Source organism: Sus scrofa, chromosome 4 (genome assembly GCF_000003025.6).
Source record: "Sus scrofa isolate TJ Tabasco breed Duroc chromosome 4, Sscrofa11.1, whole genome shotgun sequence".
NCBI classification, from domain to species: domain Eukaryota; kingdom Metazoa; phylum Chordata; class Mammalia; order Artiodactyla; family Suidae; genus Sus; species Sus scrofa.
In genome coordinates, this window is record NC_010446.5 from 31,839,964 (window position 1) to 31,863,418 (window position 23,455).

A 23,455-nucleotide genomic window follows, 5' to 3' on the forward strand; every position below is an offset into this window, starting at 1 on the left:
TGCTTTCTCAGGGAGAAGCCAGTGGCCATGCTGTAACTTGCTCCATGGAGAGGCCCGGGAGGCAAGGAGCTGAGTCAACAGCTAACCACAGATCTTTCAGACAGAACTTTCCCTAGTTAAGCCTTCAGATGACACCACAGCCTTGGTTATCACTTTTTGAATGCGGGCTTGGGTGAGACACTGTATCAAAGATACGTAAATAAGCTGTGCTCGTATTTGTGACCCTTGGAAAATAAAAAGTATATGAAAATCACAAAACTAACACTCAGGCTTGACTATGAGTCCTTGATTTTGAAAATAGACAGAGATACAAAATACATCAAATGGAACAAATGGCATAGAAATTATTAGACTCAAGGAGCCATGGTTTTATCAAAGTAAGCCAAAGGATTTTAGTTTAAAAAGTGATATGAAAGTAAATAAATAATAAAGGATGGTGTCAAATTCAATACTTACATGAACAAGGAAAAGAGATGTTTGTCTCCAAAAGAGAGTTTCTCAAATAATTTCAAAGGTTTACAAAAATTTTTTAGAAATGTTACTTTATTTTTCTCTTATAAATTTATGTAAGAATTATTGCCTCTGGACATCATACAACATCAACCTAGAGTCTTGTAGGAGTGGCTTAGACAGGGTCAGACTCACAAACTTGCCTACACCAGGAAAACCTCATATGAGATTAAAGACTGATAATGCCAACTGAAAACTAATGTTAAGCTATGATATTTGATTAATGGTGCCCTGGGAATACCTATTGATAGTTTAAAAACAGAGCTCAATATTTTATGAGTCCAGTATTTTACATGTAAAGGGTTATGCCTAAGTACTATTGATTTTTATGGTCACACAGAAGGAATACAAAATAGCACTTATGTCCATTCTTTCACAGTTGTCACCACCCAGTCACTGTATGTATTAAGTATTATGCCAAGCTGACATCACTGCTAAATCCTTCTAACACTGGAACAATATTTATTATGACCATACAAATAATAGGTAAGTGCATATGCCAAACCAATTGTTTTTGAAAGAATCATGGAAGAGTAAAGTCTTCAAAAGAGTCAAGGAGAAAGACTACAAAAGGCATGCCAGATATAACAACAAATAATAGAAGAAAGTTTGGGTCAACTTTTCAAAGCTCCTCACAGTGCCTTCTCATTTTAACTACTTCTCCAGCCAATTTTTTTTCACGTTTTATAGTCTATAATTTGTGTGATGAAAACAACAGAATCACATTTTTCAAAACTATCCCTTACTACCCAAGAATCTGACAGACCCCTTAGGGAGCAAAGATTCTCTTCTCTAAGGGACCCTGAAAAAAAAATCTGCAAAAAGAAACAAATCTACAAAGAGTAATCTATAAAGCAATAATCAGAATTCATCTATCATGCCAATAATTGGGGGGAAAAGAGTGCTACTCATTAGTCTCTTCAACTTTATACACATTCTCTTCTTAGTATAGCAACTTTAATCATATTAAATGATTAATGATGATATAAACAACTACTCCTTCCAGACACTGATTCAATTAAGAGCATATAATGGAGTCATTTTAACAACTCCATGAGAAGTTCATTTTCAATAAAATTCTTCTTGGGGTTCTAGGAAAAATGAATAATCTTAAACAAAAAAAGATGTTTTTTGTTTATTCAAACTTGGCCTAAGTATAGGTAAAAAGGTTTCGCCATGTATCATAACTCAAAGGCAAAAAAGTGTTCAAGTTTCGGGCCCAGGTAATGAAGTTAAGCTCATAAATAAAAACTGTATCTAACTGGCAAGGAATTGTGTCCTTGTGTTCCTACCTTTCAAGCCCAAGTCCAAACATAAAGAACCTAGAAAGACTTCACCATCAGAAGAAAAAGCAAATGAAAGGGAGATTGAGATTAGCAGTGAGACCAGCAACACACAAAAGGTGTTTTTTTTGGGAGGCAGATACAAATGATCAGGAAAGACGTAATTCGCATTTTCATTTCAACATTATTTTCCCACATTACAATATAATTCTACCCTGCCAACATCACCATGCCTACATTATAATACAGCAAGTCCCTTCAGATCCACATGTAATTGGCCACACTGGTTTGCTTCTACAGATTTGAACTGTGGAGTAATTCTTTGGTGCTTGTTTTCTTTCTTTCTGACTCAAATTCTACAGGATGCTTTTACTAACGTGGGACTCCATGCTGATCGCTCCCCTCTCCCTAAGCACATACCTCTTCCACAAACAAAACAAAAACATCCTGCTCTAATTCTAGAAACCAGACCAACACACCATTTTCCAAGGCTCTGCTGCACTAAATGTCTTGCCTCATGTCTTCTTGGAGCAGCTTCCCCGTCCACTCAGTTTCCATTAATTCTCCACATGGCAGATAGAGTATAAGAGAAGCCAGGATCTTGGCCTCCCTAAGGGACAAATCTACAATCTCCATCAATAATGAATTTCACCAACGTTTCCCAAGAGGAACAGAGTACAATTAAAAAGGTTATAAGTCCTTGCACTACTAGAACCTAAGGGCATCCGTGAATGAAACTGGCTTAAGCCCAATTAGAGGAATCAGTACATTTGTCTTCTCTTGGAACAACCCTGCTCTTACGGTTCCCATCAATTCAGTATAAATCTGACTGATCTTATCCAAGAAGTTAATAGAAAATTGCTCACAGTGGGCGACTGCCACCTCAGTTTCCAAGCAGAGACAGATGGAATTTCCCAGATGGTTTGTCACTGGAAAGTGTGATGCTGGATGAGACTTCACAGAAAGCATGGTAGAGCAGAACACCTTCTTGGCCTCCACCCATGTCATAGTGAGGGATCTAAAGTCGATTCTATTACAAACAAATCAAAATTGCCTCAACGGGTTCACCACCTCATCCTCTTTAACTGCAGCAAAGGGTTGCAAATCTTACACTGGAATTAGTCAATATTTATCAAGAAGCCATCATGGGCATATCTTTTTATAAGGTAAAAACTGAAGAAAGAGTTATCCTGTTCTACCATATTTTACAATCAAATGATATTAAGAAAAACATAAATAAAAACAAATTAAACCAACATGAGATGGCATTAACTGGTATTTGTATTGCTAAGATGGGCAGCTGAAGTCAGATCTCAGAGGAAAGAGGAAAAATGGGCATACAGACTTAGGGCGAATACAAGGATCTTGAATAAAGAGAGCTGTACATCATTCACTGATACTGGAGAAAAATTAGAGGAAAAGATTGATGGGCTCATTCTCTGAAGGTTATTTCTTGAGCCCTTGCTATAAACCAGACATTGTTCTAGGTAAGATGGATACAACGATAAAGATAAATGAGGAGCATTTAGTCTGCAGGAGAAACAAACAAGTAAACAAACATTTGGAACTATGTGATAAATATTCTTATCCTAGTAAACTTAAAGATCATGGAAATACATGAGGAGTAGGTATCTATTCCAGACTGGTGGGTTTAGGGGAGGTCCACTTTGGGGTAACTTAGTTTGAGTCTTGAAGTAAGAAAAGGAGTTAGTGTGATGGAGAGGGGCAGGAGGGGGAAGCACAGGACTTTTTAGGATGATACAAGAGCATGGCCAAAAGCACAGACATATAAGAAAAGAGGAGGTTCAGAGCATGATGAGCAGTTGAGGTTGACTGAAATCTACACTGAGAATGGAAAAGGGGTACGAGCTGAGAAGGTGATACCGTGAGGGCCCATTCCCCAAAGGTCTGGGTTCTCGTGTACCTTTCTGGATGATGTTAAGCACACACGTGACTAGTTTTGCTTTTAGGACACACCGTGATTTGAGTAAAGAAAAAAGATTTGAGACAAGAAGGAAGGCAGAAAGAACAGTTAGAAGAATGTTGTGATAATCAAGGAAGAAATAACGTAGGTTTCACCTAAACTAGTGGCAACAGGAACAGGAAGAAGGGAACAGCCATGAGAAAGCAGGATTTGTGGTACTTGTTTTCTGGATGTGCTAAGAAGGGTCTTGGAAGATGTTTGGCTTTGACTAGATGATAAAATCAAGGGTGTTAGTTATAGGCAATAAAGGAGAGAGGTCGGGGGGCCATGTGAGTCAATAGGCATTGGAGATGTGAGAGAAAGAGAGGCGGACATGGGGGCAAAACATGGAATAACTCATAGAAAGAACTTCTTGCAGAGGCAGGAAAGGAGAGGCAGAGACTTAGGATGAAAGGTGACTAAAATGTGGAAGTCTAGAAGAAGAACAGAGAGACAATACGCGGAAACAGCAAGACACTCTCCTTGTGACTGTTTAGTTGGAGGAAGTCAGCGGGAAAGGCTTGTAAGAGAGTTGAAATGTGCTGTTAGAGAAAGGGTAAAAAGCCAAGGTTAGAGATTTTTTAATTTAAATGTCATTTGTAAATTAGTAGCTGAAGCCCTGCAAAGTGGATAAGCTCCCTGAGGCACTAGGAACAGAGGGAGGAGAGAAGAAAGGCCAGGGTGTTTTGGGAAACACTCAGTTAAATTCAAAAGAGCCAAGACCCAGAGAGACAGAACTAGGAGAGTATGGTAGTCCTGGGCTCAGATTAGAATGAATATTATAGGAGGATATCATTTACAATGTCAACATCAATGAAAAGAAATATACGACCTAACAAAAAAATCATGCCTCAGCAACATGACAAATTATACCATTGAGATGGTGCAGCTGGGAAGGGATAGGTGGAGTCAGTCTGATTCCTTATGGTAAGGAAATTCAATTAGATCAGATTTTTGTTTTAAAGAGCATTTATTTAATATCTATTATGTGTCAGAGGTAGTGATCTAAAATAGAATAATCATGATCTTTAAAAATCTGTGTCCTCTAGATTCTCAACAATGGATATTACTTTCCAATTGACTTCCTGATTATATTTTCAAGGTTGTCCTGGCATGGCTTTCCCAGAAATGTACCCTGAAACTGATAAAAGTGCAAGTAGTTTACTGGGGAGGTGGTCTCAGAAAAATTCAGTAGAGATGTGAAGTAAGCAGGAATGTACAGGAAGCCCATAAAAAGGGTGTTATGAAGTCAATTGGAGCTCAGTTTCACTGGCAAACTCTAAGAACCATGCAGAACACTTCTCATTTATTTATTTATTTTTAGGGCCGCACTTGTGGCATATGGAAGCTCCCAGGCTAGGGATCGAATTGGAGCTGCACCTGCTGGCCTACACCACAGCCACAGCAATGCCAGATCTGAGCCATGTCTGCAACCTACACCTCAGCTCATGGCAACAACAGATCCTTAACCCACTGAGCAAGGCCAGGGATTAAACCTTCATCCTCATGGACGCTAGTTAGGTTCGTTACTGCTGACCCACAACGGGAACTCCACTTCTCACATCTCAATGGAGAGTTGAGGATGCAAGGGTATTGATCCACCAACTTCTGTCCATCATTGGTTGAGGACTACTTTTGGAAACATAAATTCTCCAGCACTTCCAGCTTGCCTAGCTTGCAGGAAGTGTGCTTCTGAGGCTGGGAAAAAGTCCTCAAAGAGAGAGAGATGTCTCCACTAAGCAGCCTTTGACAAGTGAATGATAGAGACATAAAGATAGGGATACATCCACTCTAGGGTGTGTACAAAATGAAGCGTGAAGATTCTGGCAATGAATGGGCTCAGAGATTGTTACTGGAAGAGTTAGAACTGAAAGGGGAGAAACAGAGATATCTAAGATGTAAGAGGGTGCCTTAACCACATATCCTAGACCTCTGGAGTCTGTGATGGTGAATGTTGTGCAGCAATGGAGAGGGTGTTTTGGATGAGATTAATATTTGAATCAGGGAATTTTGCGTAAAACAAACTGTCCTCTATAATGTGAGTGGGGCCCATCCAGTCAATTCAAAGCCTCAAAAGGACAAACAGACTGGCTTCCCCAAGTAACAAACCTCATCTACACCACAGGCTTTCCTGGGTCTCCAGTCTGCTGGCCTACACTTCAGACCTTCCAGTAACCAGCCTCCATAATAATGTGTGCTGGGAGTTCCCATCATGGCTCAGTGGTTAATGAACCTGACTAGTATCCATAAGGACTCTGGCTCCAACCCTAGCCTCGCTCAGTGGGGTTAATGATCTGGCATTGCCATGAACTATTGGCTACAGATCCAATTTGACCCCTGGCCTGGGAACCTCCATATGCTGCCACTGTGGCCCCAAAAAGACTAAAAAAAAAAAGTATGCCAAATCCTTATAATTAATAAATCTCTCTTTATCTTTCTCCCACTCCACACACATACATGCACACTCTATTCTGTTTTGCAAGAGAACACTGACTAGTTACGTGTCTTTGAAAATAGTCAAATTTAGGCATATAAAATCCCCAAATGCCAAAAGTCTACAGTTTTACCTATTTGATTTGGAGTGTCTTTTCAGTTTTAAACTTGATGGATTTTAATGAATCCATTTTTACAGTGAATGAGCAGCAACAGTAGTTAATAGTTGGTGATAACTAGAGTATGCTACTTTATTTAGTCTTTACAAAATCCAAATAAGCCAGGTAATATTATTAACCCTACGTTACAGATAAAAGCCCTAAGACAGTATTTGATTGCAATATGGGTTCTCAAGTCAGACCGAACCGACCTCAGGCTAGTCACTCAACTTCCCAAAATAGCAGTTTCCTCCTCTGCAACAAAGGAGGAGAAAAAAAATATTCTCTTCGCATACGCTTGTGCAAGAACTAAATAAGATATACAACTTGTAAAGCACCTTGATGCCCATCTGGCACAATGAAAATATTGACTATATGCCGCTGCCATTAAACACCATTAAGACATTACAGCATAAAGCATCTAACAAGACGATGAGGTGTGAGCAAAAGATTATTTATTTCTATGTTCACTGTGTTACATGATTTCAAGAAAAGCATTTTGTCAAATCAATTTGGTGTTTCTAAGTAGCCTATATTTTTTGAAGCATTCTATCTATAGCCAAACGCATGGTCTGCAAAGGCTTCCTGCAGAAGGTGGCATATTGCTAATGCACTTCAAGATGGGAACTTGAAAGATATAAAAAGGATTTGACATCTGGCTTGGTGACTCAATTAATTACTGTGTTGGATTAATTAGTGTGCTAGCTCTCTTGAGACAACACCAGAGTAACATTACATTGGTTGGCAAATAAGCATTTTAAAAGAGTATGCTAATACCAAATTTGATTCCTGGTTGGGTAAGGAAGTGTTAGTAGGCTGTATATTTTATGATGAAGAAAGTTTATCTTCCTGATATGAAATACATATTAAAGAACTGTCCAAATTATAAAGTAATAAAATTGTGGAAGTCTCTGAATTAACCGGTAACTCCTGAATCATAATAGGAAGTATCATTACAAATATTTTGCCCAAAGTAAGAAAAAAAAAAGAGTCTACCTCTAAGCATTGCATATTTTCTCCCAGAGATTTTCATAAATTTAGAATTCATGTAAAGAAATCATTAAAATTTTATTATACTAAAATCATGTTGGAGATGCTCCTGAAGAAGAGTGTGGCCTTGTTTTTAAAAATGCAGTTTCTGGCATCAAAAGGCCTGAGCCATTTTTATTTTGTTCCTGTTAATGAAATACGATTTTAAATACAACTGAATTCACAGGTTAGTTTTGAAGAATAAAGGAGCTAATCCATTTCCAATGCTCCCTTACAGTGTCAAGAATAAGTATGCAGGGTAACTAAGACAACTGTTTTACAGAAGTAACAGCAGTGCCAGCAGTAGTACTAGTAGTATTTAATGACATAAAATCAAAAATAAATTCTAGAAGAGAATGCTTTTGCCAGAGTTCCCACTGTGGCATAGAAGGTTAAGGATCTGGCGTTGTCTCTGCAGCCGCTGGGGTCACCACTAAGGAGGGGTTTGATCCCTGGCCAATGCCGATGGTTAAGGATCCAGCATTGCCGCAGCGGTGGCATAGGTCACAGCTGTGGCTCAGATGCCATCCCTGGCCCATATGCTGTGAGTGCAGCCAAAAAAAAAAAAAAAACGAAAAAAGCTTTTTCCAAAGAAAATATTTTTAAAGTATATTTTAGCAAAGCAACTAAGTTTTAAAATAGAGAAAAATGCTATAGTTTAAGGAAGTATCTGGAATCAAATATTTAAAACCTAAAACAAAAGAAGGAAACTAGGGCATTAAGATTATTTTCTGTTAAAAAACTATTATGTACAATTGGTTTTTGATACTCTAAATAGTATTCACTTACTTCAAACAGTATCAAATGTACCAAAAACTTCATAACTATAAAATTATGATATTAAGATATTAAATATAAAAAATGCTAAGTATAGCATAAAATAGTTTTAGAGTGGCACAGAAGTATAAAAAAATGATATCATGTGTCCAAAATTTAGGAAATCATTTCACTGAAAAACTAAACTTCCACAAAGAGGTTTACTGTCCACACGTCACAATTTGGCACATGCTAAAAATGTATAAAAAATTATATACAATGATATTAAGATTAATCAAAATTGCATTTTACAGAGATATTATTTTGATATAATAAAGGGAAAAACATCACATTTTACATAAACAATACCTGCCACTTCAGTAGCAGTACACTTTTGAAGAACTATCAGAGAAATGACTAGAGGTTGTGCTGGTGTCTGATATACAGTGATAGATGAGATAAATCTCTTATTGCCTAAGATGTTTTAATGCTAGATCACCAATAGAAAACCCCAGATGAAATGGCTTTTGAATAGCATTTAATTCAACCTTTGATCTTTAGACAATCTTCCTCTTGCCTTTGCTTGAGAAAGCAAATACTGCTAATACTGTCCTATCAAAGGAATCAAGAGAATAGTCCACTAACACAACTCCACCAACCAGGGGCTGCAGTGTTTGTGGAGCTACATCTCAGGCCCTTTTTGAGGTAGCTGTGCTGAACCACCACAAATTAAATTGCCAGATTATTAAACAGTTAGCCTGGTCTATCAACTGGTTTGGTTCTTAAATACATGTGAACTCTCCTACTTCATCCTTGTTTGGATACATGCCTGGATTTAGGAAATAAAAAGCACAACCCTAGGATCTCTTATGTTGTTTAAAAGTTTGATGACACAAATGTTTTACTTATTCAAACATTACTTTTAGTTAAATCAATAACCTCTGTCTCACCCATGTGACACTGAAAAAGCAGAGGTCTACACATACCAATTTCTTTCATGTAATACATTTAAAAAAGGAAAGCAATGTTACTGAGTTGAGTTCACATATAAAAACCCCTCCGGGAGTTTTTATGTCCCCACAGTATAGATGGAGTCATTTAGCAGGCATGAAGCTCTTCCTACATAAATGAATTTAAAGAGAAGGACTTCCATTTCATATATATAATTTCTGGATCTGCTAAAGAATATAAGACCTTTTTATCCCCAAATTTTATCTCTTATATTATCACTTATAATAGGAGTGAGTGTTACCTTACACGGCAAAAAGGAATTAAGAAAGCAGGTGGAATTAAAGTTGTAATCAGCTGATCTTAAAAAGGGAGAGGAAATTAGATTACCCAGGTAAGCCCAATGTAATCATAAGGGTTCTTGAATGTGGAAGGGGAAGACAGAAGAGACAGAGTCAGAACAAAGATGTGAGACAGACTCAATCATCCTTTGCTGGTTTTGAAGATGGAAGGGGGCCATATAAGCCAAGGGTAATGGACAGCCTTGAGAAGCTCAAAAAGCAAGGTAAACAGATTTTCCCCTAGAAGTTCTAGGAAAAACACTTAGTCCTGCAGTCACCTTGATTTTAGCCCAGAGAGATCCATTTCAGGCTACAAGATGATACATCTGTATTGTTTCAAGCCACAGAATTTGCAGTAATTTGCCACAGCTGCAGTAGGAAAGTAACATTCAGTTAAGAAATGAAGTTTAAAGGTAACCAAATATTCCATTTTCTCATAACTGTTTCAAAGGTCAAATCAATCACCTGTCCATATGATCTTTCCTAGAGGGAGATGTCCCGATCTCAGAATTTTTACCAAAAGAGTTAAGAAAAATTATGATGCTGATCACTCATTCTTGCTCTTAAAGGTACAAATAATATTACCAAGGAATAACAAAGTTGTTTATTCCTTGTTCATCATTTATACCTATAATGTATGACTATTAATATGTGTCATTTTAAAAATAAAAGCATTTGCATATATTATTAAATATGAGCAATATTAGTCTGGCTAAGCAGATAAAGCAGCCTTATAATAAATGGCCTTACTAAACAACCACTTAGTATGATTAACCTGTTTCTTTCTAAATTCTGCGTATATTATTGTCAGAGGCAAACCACTTGGAAAATACCTCAGTTTAGTGCTCCATGAAAGAGAAAAAACAAACTTGTTTTTAGTGATTTCACTGGGAAGCAAGCAGAGATCACTTCTGTGCTCTGACAAAGTAGTCGGGTCAACAATCTCAACACATCCACATACCAAGGAATTATTATTCAGGTCCATCTTCCCAGCGAATGGCCCCCAGGTGGTTCCTACTGGAAGCTGCTGCCGACTCTGAATTTTTCGTTCTCCATCTTTCTGAAACATCTCCAGCTCTCCTGCAGACAGTGAACACAGGTGGAGTTTAGAGTCCTTTCACTGTGCTTTACCAACAGCTGTCTCTTTTTGTGTGTTTGCTTGACATGCACCATATTCTCAGGATTCATATCAAAAGAATTAACCATGTTCATCTGAAAGACAACTGGTTGAGTTATCCTGAGAGGATAATAGAACTTGTCCTTAAATTGTATTCACAGTCCAATTTCTTTCTTGCACCTTTTCACACTTATCATCTACAGAATTCAATTCTAGTTAGCAAATCCTGAAGAATGAGAAATGATAACAAGTGCTCAAAAAGGATCGCTCCAATGCCAAAACAGACAAGAAATAGGACAATGACTTAGAGTTAAAATTCTGACATTTGATAACCAACGTAACTAAAAAATTACAATTAAAGATGTATACCTTAGGCAAGAACTTTAGTGATTTAAGACTCTTGGTGAACAACACTGAACGTTTTTGAAAGTATTTGAGAATTTCTTGAAATTACTACCGGTTTCAGTGAATAAAACAATGACTTAGGCGAAAGGCAGAGATACGCATTTTCTCAAATAAAAAAAAAACTTTAATCAAAGTCATTACTGTTTATATGTGGTACTTTAGGTAAGATTTTATGTTATCAAAACAATTTGGACAAAAACCCTTAAAAAACAGCCAGTTAGGATGATATTCTTTATTTTACTTCCCCCCAATCATTGCTTGGGATCATTAAAGAGAAACAGAAAGTAAAGAGAGTATAAAGGACGAGTTCACCAAATGCTCACTTTTAAATAAATGAATGGATTAATTTAAAAAATTAATAAATGAAGACTTCAAAATCTCCAAGAATGGCCTAAATATTGTTTGGGATAAACAAAAAAAAATCTAAATCAGAAAGTGGAGACCCTCTCTTTAAGTAATTAAATCTATGATTACTTAGGTTCTGAAAGTAATATACCATACTATATTATCACAATAAATTTTTAATATTTCAAAACATTAATCTTAATAAGATAACTTATTTTCTAAAGTGAAATTTCTTCCTAGGCTGCTCAAGAGCAGACATAAAAATAGAAGAAATAGAAAGGGAAAAAGTGTGAATGGAAATCCACATAGAAAAGACAGTGTGGAAAGTTCTAAATAAAACAGAATATATTCAGTAATTACACTTTGCAAATGATATATAAGTCATGGTAGGTAATATAATATGAAATATGTGCTTGATTATGGCCTCAGTTTCTTTTCAAGTCAATGACTAAATTTATAAACTTAATCTTGATGCTTTTAAAAGCAACAGCATCAACCTGAGTTCAATTATATCTCTTAATTCTCTATATTTGTGTCACTTCCTCTTAATAGTTACAATACCAGGCACCCCTTTTCATGTTTTTATTGTTCATCTTCAAAACCAAAGTCAAAATACATAAACAATCAGCTAAAATATTGTGCAATGGTTAAGTTGGGCCCATTATGAAACATAAACTTTTCTGTATCTGAATAATGCAGATGTAATGGAAAAAAACAATTTCATGTTCACAGTACAAAATTTAAATTCAAGAACTACACCGCCATTCTTCCTTCTTCTCACACTTCCTTCCTCTTCTGCTTGTCAAATACACTAAAAATGGAAGAACTCATTAAACTTATTAAAGATAGACACACACCTCTTACTCTTTTTCCTTGTGATCTGTTAGCAGCTAAAGATGATCAGTAATGAGGCAAATGGACCCCAAAAGATTCAATAAATCTGAGTTTCTGAAATACAGTTTTATAAATAAAAAAACTTTTTCCCCCCCCCGCTTTTTAGGACTGCATCTGCGGCATATGGAGATTCCCAGGGATCCAATCAGAACTATAGCTTCCGGCATACACCACAGCCACAGCAACGCAGGATCTGAGCTGCATCTGCGACGTACACCACAGTTCACGGCAACATCAGATCCTTAACCCACTGAGTGAGGCCAGGGATCAAACCTGCAACCTCATGGTTCCGGTCAGATTCCTTTAGATTCATTTCTGCTGCGCCACCACGGGAACTCTAAAAACTTATTTTAAATAACATTGATACTTATGTATCAAACCCTGAAGTTTACTCAGAGTCCAGGGAATATGGAACAACAATCATTTATTTTCTGCATGTGGAAAAATAAACCCATTTCTGACATTTCCCCCGGAAAATGTTTTTCATTCTTGTACAATCTTTTTGATGAATGCATTGGAATCAAGGACTTGTATAGAAAATCCTCAAAGATTGAGCATAGCCAACAATCTGTCAAATGATGTCAAGAAGACTCAGTGGGAAATACCCCTTAATGTATACACACAATTTCATATGTGATAATATGGATATATAAATCTTTTAGATAATTTTTCTATTTGAAAAGGAATTATTTAATTTCTATTGGACAGTTCTTATTTTTCTATCATACTTACATTTTAAACAATTTTTTAAACAATTTACCCTTTAAAGATAAAAACACATTTCGACCCCTCAACCAAACACTAGTTAAGAATGCTCTTTTCTACATAAAAAAAAAAAAATGCCCAAATAATTCGCTTGTTTTTACACACTTAAAAAAAAAAACAACACAAAAAAACAGCATGTCACATTTCAAGTGATATCAGAGGAATCATGAAAATATTTGAAAACCCTTTAAAAACGTAATTCATCCTCTCTTTCTGCCACTGACATTTTTCATTTGAAAAGGGTTCAGACTCAGTCAAACAGTGACTTCTTATCTATACCTGTGGATTTACAAGCAGGTCTGTCTTTTAATGGATTAAGAACTACAAACTTATGGCAGATCGTGAAGTGATACCCAAATATCTCCAAATTTTTGAGGTGTCTTTGACTATGCATTAAAATTTTAAGCAGGCCAAAAATAGGTTTACGAGCTCTTAAAGATGGCCATAACAGAAAGTCCAGGAACTGTTCAGGCTCTCAAGTCAATCTTTTCAACTTTACTAGACAAACATGCAAATCTCAGTCTCCTTTCTTGCTTATCAAGATGTTAGATGGTATTCTGAGGTTTGTGGAAATCCTTTCTTTTGTTGAAACAGTTAAATAAAAATATTCATTTATTCACAGCAGCTTTATAGAAAACTGCAAGCACACTGCAATTAATTAGCATTTATACACTATGAAGGCTACAATTGTTTCATGTTAGCAAGAGAAATAAGATATTGCATGAATGAAAGTTGTTATTTCATTTAACATATATGTTGCTGAAGAGTAAATGCTTTTAATTTTTTCAAATATTAATAAGAGTCATGAAATAGAAGAAATATCATTGCACTAAAAATTAGGTTAACTTTTAGCCCATCAAACAGCCAGCTGAATAGCCGTGAATAAGTTATATCTTTTCTGAGTCTTTCGTTTGTCATTGTTAAAAGGGGGTTTGCATTCACTTCTACTTGGTGAGGTGTTGGTGACACCATGATTTTCTTTCCCTGGATATGATATGTTATGAGAGGCAGAAAGAACACTGAGATGGTGAGTCAAAGCCCCAGGTCCTAGAACCAGCTTATCATAAAAGGAATGTTTGATTCGAAAAGATCAGAAATTTCAAAATCATAAAACAAAGTTCCCTTCTCACTTGATTTGTTTGTTCTTTGTTTTTTGAATCCATTCATCGGTTTATTCATTCATTTGTGCTCTAATATTTATCGGGTAACTACTAAATGCCAGACAGAGGGTTACAACCAGGCATAAAGCAACAAACAAAACAAGCCTGAAGCCTGGATAAATGTCAAGAAATGTGATCTATAAGGAAGTAGAAGCCATAGAACTTGGGAATTATTTAGAGTTTAGGAATTAGGGAAGGGAAAATTCAACAATGTTCAGGTATCTGGCTCAGGCTATGAGCCAATGGCCATGTTCCTATTGAGGCAGGGTACAGAATAAAGATTTAAGGATGAGGAGTTAGAGCTTGGAAATACTGAGGTCAAACTGGCTTGGTAAAGAGGGCAAGAGGTGATTTTGGGTGGGCAGGTATTAGCTTGTGGGATCAGAAGCAAGGTCTTGACTAGAGTCATAAATTTTGGCATTTGTTCACTAATTAGCTTGAGTATGGTAATAAAAGTCATTAAATTGTTGATCCAGGAGAGGGTGTACCATAATAAAATAAAAATAATATACTGGATAGAGTTCCAAGGATCTTCAGCAGGCAGAAGACTGGAGGAGCAGGCACAAAACATTTAAGAGAAATGCAAGAAAAGTGAAAACAAACAAACAAACAAACAAACAAACCTGGATATGGTACCATCACATCTACTATGGTACAAAGGAGGTACCAGAGCATCTGGTGATTGATTGGGAATTTAAAGGAGGAGGGATCAATCAAGGAACCTAAAAATTTATGAAACTAAGAAAAGGACTGAAAAAGTTCGTTTTGATGAGTTGGAGACTGTGGGTGTGTGGAGTGAACAGAGTGTTTTAGAAGGGGAGGCCAGCACACACTCTTAATAAATACTCACCACTTCACCACAAAGAAACAGAAGTATTGTCCACCTACATTCACCATCACGTCTAACCATTCAGTGTCCATGATCACATTCCTCCTTTAACAGCTCTATCTAAGATACTCTCTGAATCCTGACTTATCTTTCTTTTAAATAGCTCCTGGATTCACCTTGCTTAGTAACATTTCTCAGTTTTATCAACTCCGATATAGAGGACTCATCGGCCCCAATTCACTCTACACCTCTGATTCAGGCTCCAAATCCCTGCCACGAGAAACTTATGAAAACACCACCCTCATCATGTCATTCATTTGTGCAAGTCCCTTCACTGGCTTCCTTTAGGTCATCCCAACTTGAACATTTCTGCCTGTATCCTAATACCACCACAGCATTGCTCCATGGCAGCTGCTTTTCCTTCTGCTCTGCTCTCCAGAATATCTTCGGTTCCCCAGACAAGAAACTCTTCCTTATAGCACGTTCTTCCTCATCTTCAGTTTAACTCCCACACCTTTCTGAGTGTCACTGTTGTTGCTACCTAGCAGATACACCATTGCCTGGCTGCCCTGATAATGACAACGCCCTCTTAATATTATAAGATCAAATTGAAGGTTATTCACTTTCATCAAATGACTCTGAACTCCAGAAAAAAAAATTGAGTTCTTCTGTAATTCTCCCATATTTATAGTCCACATAGTTTTAATTTAATTATTCCCTAGTGGCTTCCCCTTGGTAACTTCTTTTACCTCAAGAGGAGTATACGCATCTTGTACTACAGGTGTATTTTTAAAATTCTGTTTATCCTATGGTAATTAATTTAGTTTGTGACATGGGGTGACTGCAAAATACAAACTGAACACCATTGATTGGATAAAGATTTTCAGATGTTCACAGGCTTAATTGAGCAGTTAAAGTTGGTTTTAAAGACAAAAAGGGGTTAATATACATCTTCTCTTTGTATCACAACTCTTACATTTCATTTGTTCAGCAATTTACTACATTAACTACATTACCTCATCTGTGAAACACGGAGCAGGATGAAAAATAAAGATTTTTTTCTTCTCTGCCCAGTTCATGCTTTGCAGCCATTCTTCAAAAAGAAGCCTTATTTTTAACATGCTGGGTAAGTTCACACAAAATATTTGAGACACATAGGATGGACTAATCAATTTTGGTAAAAGATAATATTGTTAGTGCTGAGGGCTGTTTCTCTTATCTTCTTGATAATGCATACTTTTAAAAGTCTGTGATTACTCAAAGACTTATGATAGCTTCACTTAAAAAAAAAAAAAAAAAAAAAAGCCCTAAGTCAGAAATCACTACCAAACACACTGCAGCTTTTAAGATATCAACCCACATTTTCCCCCCAAATAAAAGAAATTTACTGATGGAAAGAAATACTTGAAATTAAGAGCAATACCCTCAAATCTTTTTTTATTGAAGGTACTATCAAGACATTGCTTTGTTTCTTTTTAACAGGGTCCTTTTGACGCCTCTTTAGAGAGCAAAGTATCTGAAAACTGTAGCATACCAAAGGGGAACAGAAAGATGTGGGCCTTTTAGCATAATTATCAGCAATCATGTTTCAACTGAATTCAGCCTTAAGTTGATGGCGTAAATATACATGGTATTTACAGAACATCCCTTAACTCCAGGCTCAGATTTCATAGAAGGACATGGTTGCAAGTAAATGAGATGACAGAAGATCATATTTCATTTGCTGAAAATAAAGTTGGATTGGTTTGAACTTGGTTTTAAATATATAACCAAATTTTAAAGCAGACCACATGAATTAACTCATAATGTTTATCAGGCCTTACTACAGCAGAAGGCTATAGCGTCAGAACCCATATTTATATTTTCTTCATGGTTGGAAAACATTATACATCATGGTATCAAACATGGACAGCCCTGAAGTCATGCTGAGTTCAAAAAGCGCTCAAAGATTCTAAAAATCTCAAAACATTTTCAAAGTCAGCCAAGGTGGCTGAAGTATGGCAGAACTCTTGCTATTTTATGGTTTAACCATTTGACAGCTGCCAGCCAGATACAGAAGAGGGTTAGATGATCATTTTACTGCTGATTATCTTCACAGCCAAACTGCAGCCTTGCCTTTCCGTGTATTTCCCTGGGCATTAAAAACAGCATGTTTCATCTGCATTCTAAGACAAATAGTGCCATTTATAGCACACTACGTTGATCCATTTCAAAGCCTGGTTTGGCACAGGAAATGATCATTCTTGGTGAGTGGCTACAAATCGCCTTATAGGGATACCTTTTCTAACTTTTCCTTCTCAATTTTTGAGTCATACAGTCATAACACACACTAAACTACAGTTTTGAACATAAACTTGAAATACGACATTCCCTATTCAAGTACTCCAGTCAAACCCTGATAAATCAGGCTGGCCATGCAGTGATCTTATCCCTTCTGACTCTTTAATAAATCGAACCTCGTAAGTTGGTACTGTTGGAAGCTGTCACTAAATGAAATTGTGACCTTATCCGGCGCATGAACTTATCCTGCTGACAACTACATTTATTGTGTGGATAAGAAAGGGAGGGAAAAAAGAGAAAAAGAATAAAGAAAAAAATGAGATATTTGATAATTCTGATCTTAGCCATATGTAACTCTAACAGATGGGATCTTTTTGATGTTCCATTAATGATTTGCCAAAGATGAGGCTCTACTTAGAGAAAAATACTCAACCTAGGTAAGTGCTGGGGGCACTGTAGATGGTATTGAAAGTGCATGAAGAGGTAGTGGGTGACAGCAGCGAATCAGAGGCTATTAGTGTAACACAAAGAGACCTGAATTAGCTTGTAATTGCACTGGAAAAGATAACATAATGGTGGTGGCAAAATAGAAACATTCCCTTTTCATGTGATGCATTCAGTACCTTAAAAACTCTAAAACAAGACACTGGGATTGCCTAAAACCTACATCAAGTTAATTCACCCCATTTCTTAAGAATACAAAACATACCCCTTGGCTATAGTTTCTAAAAAGTCACAGATATCAATGCGTACAGCATTAAGAAGCAAATTTACGTGCATTTGCTACCAAATATTGGCATGTATTTACAAACTCAGGAACCTTTTACTTTATATTCTGTCTAGCTTTAAGGATTAATTCTGAGGCTATTATATGTCTGAGTATTCTTTCTATCCATGGACCTACTGATACTTACAAATTATCTTTAAGATAGAAAGATAAAATGTGGTTCTAGGTAGTAATACTATTGGTGGTACTATTGGTAAAACAGAAAATCCATGATGTTTTTAAAAAAAGAAACCATGTCCTGAAATAACTAGAAAATCCTCCACCTGTGTATTCATATACAAAGTAAGTTTTATACACAGAGACCATCTTCAAGATTAGGAGAAAGAGGAGTACCCATCGTGGCTCAGTGGAAACGAATCTGACTAGTATCCATGAAGACGCAGGTTCGATCCCTGGCCTCACTCAGTGGGTTAAGGATCCTGCACTGCTGTGAGCTATGGTGTAGGTTGCAGACGCAGCTTGGATTTGGTGTTGCTATTGCTGTGGCTGTGGTGTGTAGGCCGGCAGCTGCAGCTCTGATTTGACCCCTAGCCTGGGGACTTCCATATACTACAGGTACGGCCCTAAAAAGACACACACACACAAAAAAAGACTAGTAGAAGAAACTGCCCAACTTTCCCCTTTGTTCTATGGTCTATTTATATGAACAAAAAACCCAGCTCATCCCAGGTGTCTGAAAATAGCCACCTAGAGGGTGACTAGCTCTTGCAAATTTTTGGAAAAGTCACTGGAAGGAGGAGCTGCAGTTTGTGGACACTTTTCAGCTGCTGGAAGGAGGAGGAGAGAGTCAGCAGTCTTTTGCTCAAGAAATCTGGCACAGTATACTCCTTTGCTGCCAGAAACCCTACCTGACCCTCCAGGCAGCACTCCTTGTCACAGGCTGACCTAATAGCACTTCCTGATTCAAATCTTGAGACCCAGAGGGAGCGTATGCTTTGGGAAGTACAGTCAGAAAAGAACAGCCAGGGATGTGAGAGGTCTGGGCAAGCAGACATAGGAAACAGCAGTGCGGGGGCAACGGCCAGGAGTCTCTCTCAACCAGAGGTCCATAGAAGGGTTAGGGCCTGCCGAGCACTGGTCAGAGAAGGCTTGTTTTCTCCAGGAGGAAAAAACTCTAAAGGAGAAACTTTGGGTTAAAAAAAAAAAAAATCAACCTTAAGATCCTGTTTGATGAAAAAGAAGCAAGGGCTAGCTTTTAAAGAATATTTAAGACAGAACATCAGTCATCCTCACTGATATTTAAGGTTCTCAATTTTAGGCAACATTACTTTGGTCTGTTAAAATTGCATGCTTTCTTATAGTTAGACTTAGTAATTTCAAAGAAGTATTTGACACCCAAGGGGATTTTTAACAAGGCATTGCTGATATTTAAACACTACTGCCTTATCAGGTATTTCTTCAGCTTGACACCTATTAACCCAGATACAGCCATGCTTTTAACATTGTGAGATGGTATAGATGGAGATGAAAGAAAACTTACTGACAAGCTTTAACAGGTAAACATTCTTAAGCATCAGTTGTGATTAGGATGAGTTTTGCCTGAAAGGAAAGATCTACATGAAGCTCCACTTGGGAGTGGGGAGGTCATTTTTTTGGTCACGATATTAGAGAACCAAAGGATGGTAGAGCGATTTGATAGATGAATAAATAATACGTGGGAAACTATAGCATTATTTGGAAACCTTTACATCTAATTCAGGGAAGTAACAGTGCACTGTGAAGAATTCTCAGCCAATAATAGAAGACTGGAGAAGATCAGTCTGAAACCGATATGCCATTATAGATTTTTAATTTTTTATCCAGAGAACAAGCATAATTTTTAAAAAGTTTTTTAAAAATAAGTGGAAATCAGAACTATAAAGAGACTAAAATATCAATATGCTACCAATGAATATAGGTCATAGGATACTTGAGTTCTCACCTAACACCATTGCCAGTGCATCACACATATTATTGAAGTGTTTCATTAAACCTTGACGTGGAACCCAAAGTTGGGGGGAGTAAGTCTAGCATAGTAATAAACATTACACATTAATTATATCAGCCATTTCATTATCTTATTGTATGGCTTCCTCAATAAATATATGTATATATTTACTTGATAATGCTTTTCATCTATAGAAAGATTTCATATGTAGGTTACAATACTGGCAGAAAGTATTTATTTCTAAATTTGAATTCATATTGCCGAAAATATTATTAGTTTCAGAAACTACTCTTAAAATATAATTCGTGAAGATTAAGCAAGTGGCAATCATTTACTTTAATTTCTGGAGGTTTTTTATTAATGCTTATGTAGCTTTATAGCTGTATATATTCTTAAGTTACACATAACTGAAAGAGTCATCTTACCAAAAGCAGCCTCAGTGACACTGGTTTTTTTCGGGTGCTGTAGACAGTCAATCCTTCTGTGTTTTGAAGGCCTTACTCTGATATATTACTCAAAACACCCATCATTAGTGTTATGCTTAAACCCTACCATCTTTTGAAATCTGTCATCTCTTCATGAACATTTCCCTAATTCACATAGTCTCTCCTTGTTAGAAATTCAGGGGTGATATCTCCTTTTGAATTCCCACAGTATTTGGTTTTAGCTCTAATATCCTTTATCACTTTCTTTCTTATAATAGTGATTTATGTGCATTTATTATCTCTGTACATGGAACTTTCTTGATTACTCCACAATGCTTTTACCTAGTAGGGTTGCAGAAAATGTGTATGTGTGTGTGTGTTTACATTTACTCTTTTGGGTTAAATGATTGTTTTTAAAGAAACAATCATTTTTGTACCTTCATAATGTTTTTTTTCCCTTTATAATGCATATTTTAATAAGAAGTGAGCAGACAGAGTAGGCACTATTTTTTTTTAACCATGTTACCATCATATTCATTGGGTTGGAACTCAAAGCGAATATAACTTATTTAAGTTACAAAATTAGTAGTGAAACTAGGACTCCAACCCTAGTTTTCTGACCCTCTCGAGTTCATTTTACTTTATCGGACTGCCTCTCTTAAAAATTTTTAACAGCTTAACTAGGTGGAAGGGTTGACCTCGAGCCCCAGTATCATTATCAGCAGCCATTAGAGTGGATTCATTTATAAGATTAGCTGCCAGTCAATTTGGAAAGCAGAATGTGAGTGCCTGAAGGATGGGGCCACAGGGCGAGTTTTGAAGGAGGCAAGGTGGTGGAAAAGATTAAAACAAAACACTGGGAAAGCATTAGAGGGGGAAGAGTGACAAAATTATTGTTTGATTATCAGATTCACAATATACTTTTACATTTCTGACCCAGAAATTTCAGAGAGAAGAAATCAAAGATACATGGTTTTAAAACAGTGGAATGCCCCCCACCACTCCCCCTGCCCCTTCCCAACCTAATTCGTCAGAGAAAATATTCAGTTATTAAAGGAACTAAAATATAAAAATCAAAAGACTGATTAAATATATTATATCATTACTAGCATAAGAAATAACACAAACATTTCCTTCTAAGAATACAAAGTGTAAAGACATTTTGAACATTACAAAACAACTTCTCATCTTGTCATTTTGTTGACAGTATTTTCTCAGAAGAGAACTTTCTAATGTGAAATTGTACGTGGTGATTGAAAACTAGAATATCTGGTGCTTTCACATTTTTCCACTTGCAAAATATTTCTATGTCACACATTTAACAGTCTCAGTGGGTTAAGTGGCTGTATGTTTTACATACGTATATGTTATTCTTCTCTTCAATTCTTCTCTCCTTTTCCCGTGGATCTTTCTTTCCAACATGAATGCATGATATAGAAATGCCAGATCTTGAAGAAGAATGAAAGGAAGAAGGGGAGGGAGGAAGGAAAGAAAGCAGGTATGCAGGCTGGCTGATATTATTACTCCTGAGCGTAGTTTCCATAAACTCAGAGACTGCTGTGCAGTACTAAGGTTTGATTCATTCCTCTACATAGAAGCCACTGCCTCTGAAAATATCATTTCTGTGGAGTGACTTTTAATAGGAAGATTTAAGCATGGCCCAAGAGAAATACAATAGCTCACCAGGTATTAAACTTTTGCATCTACTCAAATCCAGGACTATTTTTACTCATAACTGAACAGCACTCAACTGAACTTTATTTGTAAAGAAGTATTTATTCATTCAAAATTATTTGTTGAACATATAATGACAGGCACCATGCTGGATACTGGAGACAGAAACATGAATTTTATGCTGATCTTTTCCTTAAGTGACCTATTCTGATGGTGGTGAGGTAATAATCACCCAACATATGAAGTTTTTGGTAAAGGAAGGAGATAAAATTTGACTAGAAGGAGGAAAAATCTCCTAAGTCAACTCAGAGATCAGGAATGACAACTTAGAGCGAGAAAGCTGGCAAAGGACAGTATAAACCATCTTTTTCCTTTAACAGATCAGAAATAATTTTTCAAAGTTGAACATGATACAATGTTAACATGAACATTTAAACACATTCATTATGTTACAAATAAAACTGTTTGCAAGGCAAAGGCTCAGTAAACTAGAAGGCACAGAGGAGTTAAAATTACTGCCAAATCAGAAGAAACAAATGACTAGAATTTACTATAAAAAAAGTTTTAAAACCATAGAAACTGTAACAGTAAAAATTTCTGTTGTTCAATATTGTAAATGTATTAATTTTGGCATTAATTTTAGACAAAAGGGTATTTCTTCAAATCATTGGAAACGATTTGTAATGTGCCTTCACCTTAAATAATACTAGCTTTACTTATAAAGTATTTTCAATGTTAAAAAAATGACTTCACTCTTTTTTGCTAATTTCACATAAACTCCTGAAACCGAGATAATAAAAGTAGAAGCTATCACTTCAAGCAGTACAGTTCTGAGAGCTGAGTTCATCTGTAAGTATAATTTCTCTATAAATGTATGTATCTATTTCAGTTTACAGTGACCAAAGGTAGACCCTTCTCTTTTCACTACTTTTTTTCTTAGCTGCAACCAGGTCATGCAGAAGTTCCCCAACCAGGGACTGAACCCACAGCACAGCTGTAACCAAAGCCTCAGCAGTGACACTGCCGGATCCTTAACTCGCTGAGCCACAAGGGAACTCGAGGCCCCTTTTCATCACTTGTTCCTATGAATGACCAGGTGAAGCAGTCTATAGACAGTCATCAACTTACAATGGACTGATTTAGGATTTTTCACTTTATGATGATGTGAAAGCAAAATGCACTCAGTAGAAACCATATTCTGAATTTTGATCTTCTCCCAGGCTAGCACTGTGCGGTACAATATTCATACTCTCTCTCGTGATGATGGGCAGTGGCAGTGAGCTGCAGCTCCTGGTCAGCCATGTGACCATGAGGGTAAACAACCATTCTGTACCCATACAACCATTTCACTTTCAGTATAGTATTCAATAAATTACATGAGATATCCAGCATTTAGTCTAAAATAGTTTTGGGGTTAGATGATTTT

General features: G+C 36.7%; 1 protein-coding gene across 1 annotated transcript in view; it reads right to left on the bottom strand.

The window, feature by feature from the left end:
• The window catches only part of ZFPM2 (zinc finger protein, FOG family member 2), a gene marked incomplete at its 5' end in the record, with an annotated part of 388,259 nt that overhangs the window by 231,996 nt on the left and 132,808 nt on the right, over window positions 1–23,455 (bottom strand). The window contains 1 exon segment of the mRNA NM_001195374.1: window positions 10,383–10,501. Coding sequence (NP_001182303.1) covers window positions 10,383–10,501 — 119 coding nt within the window.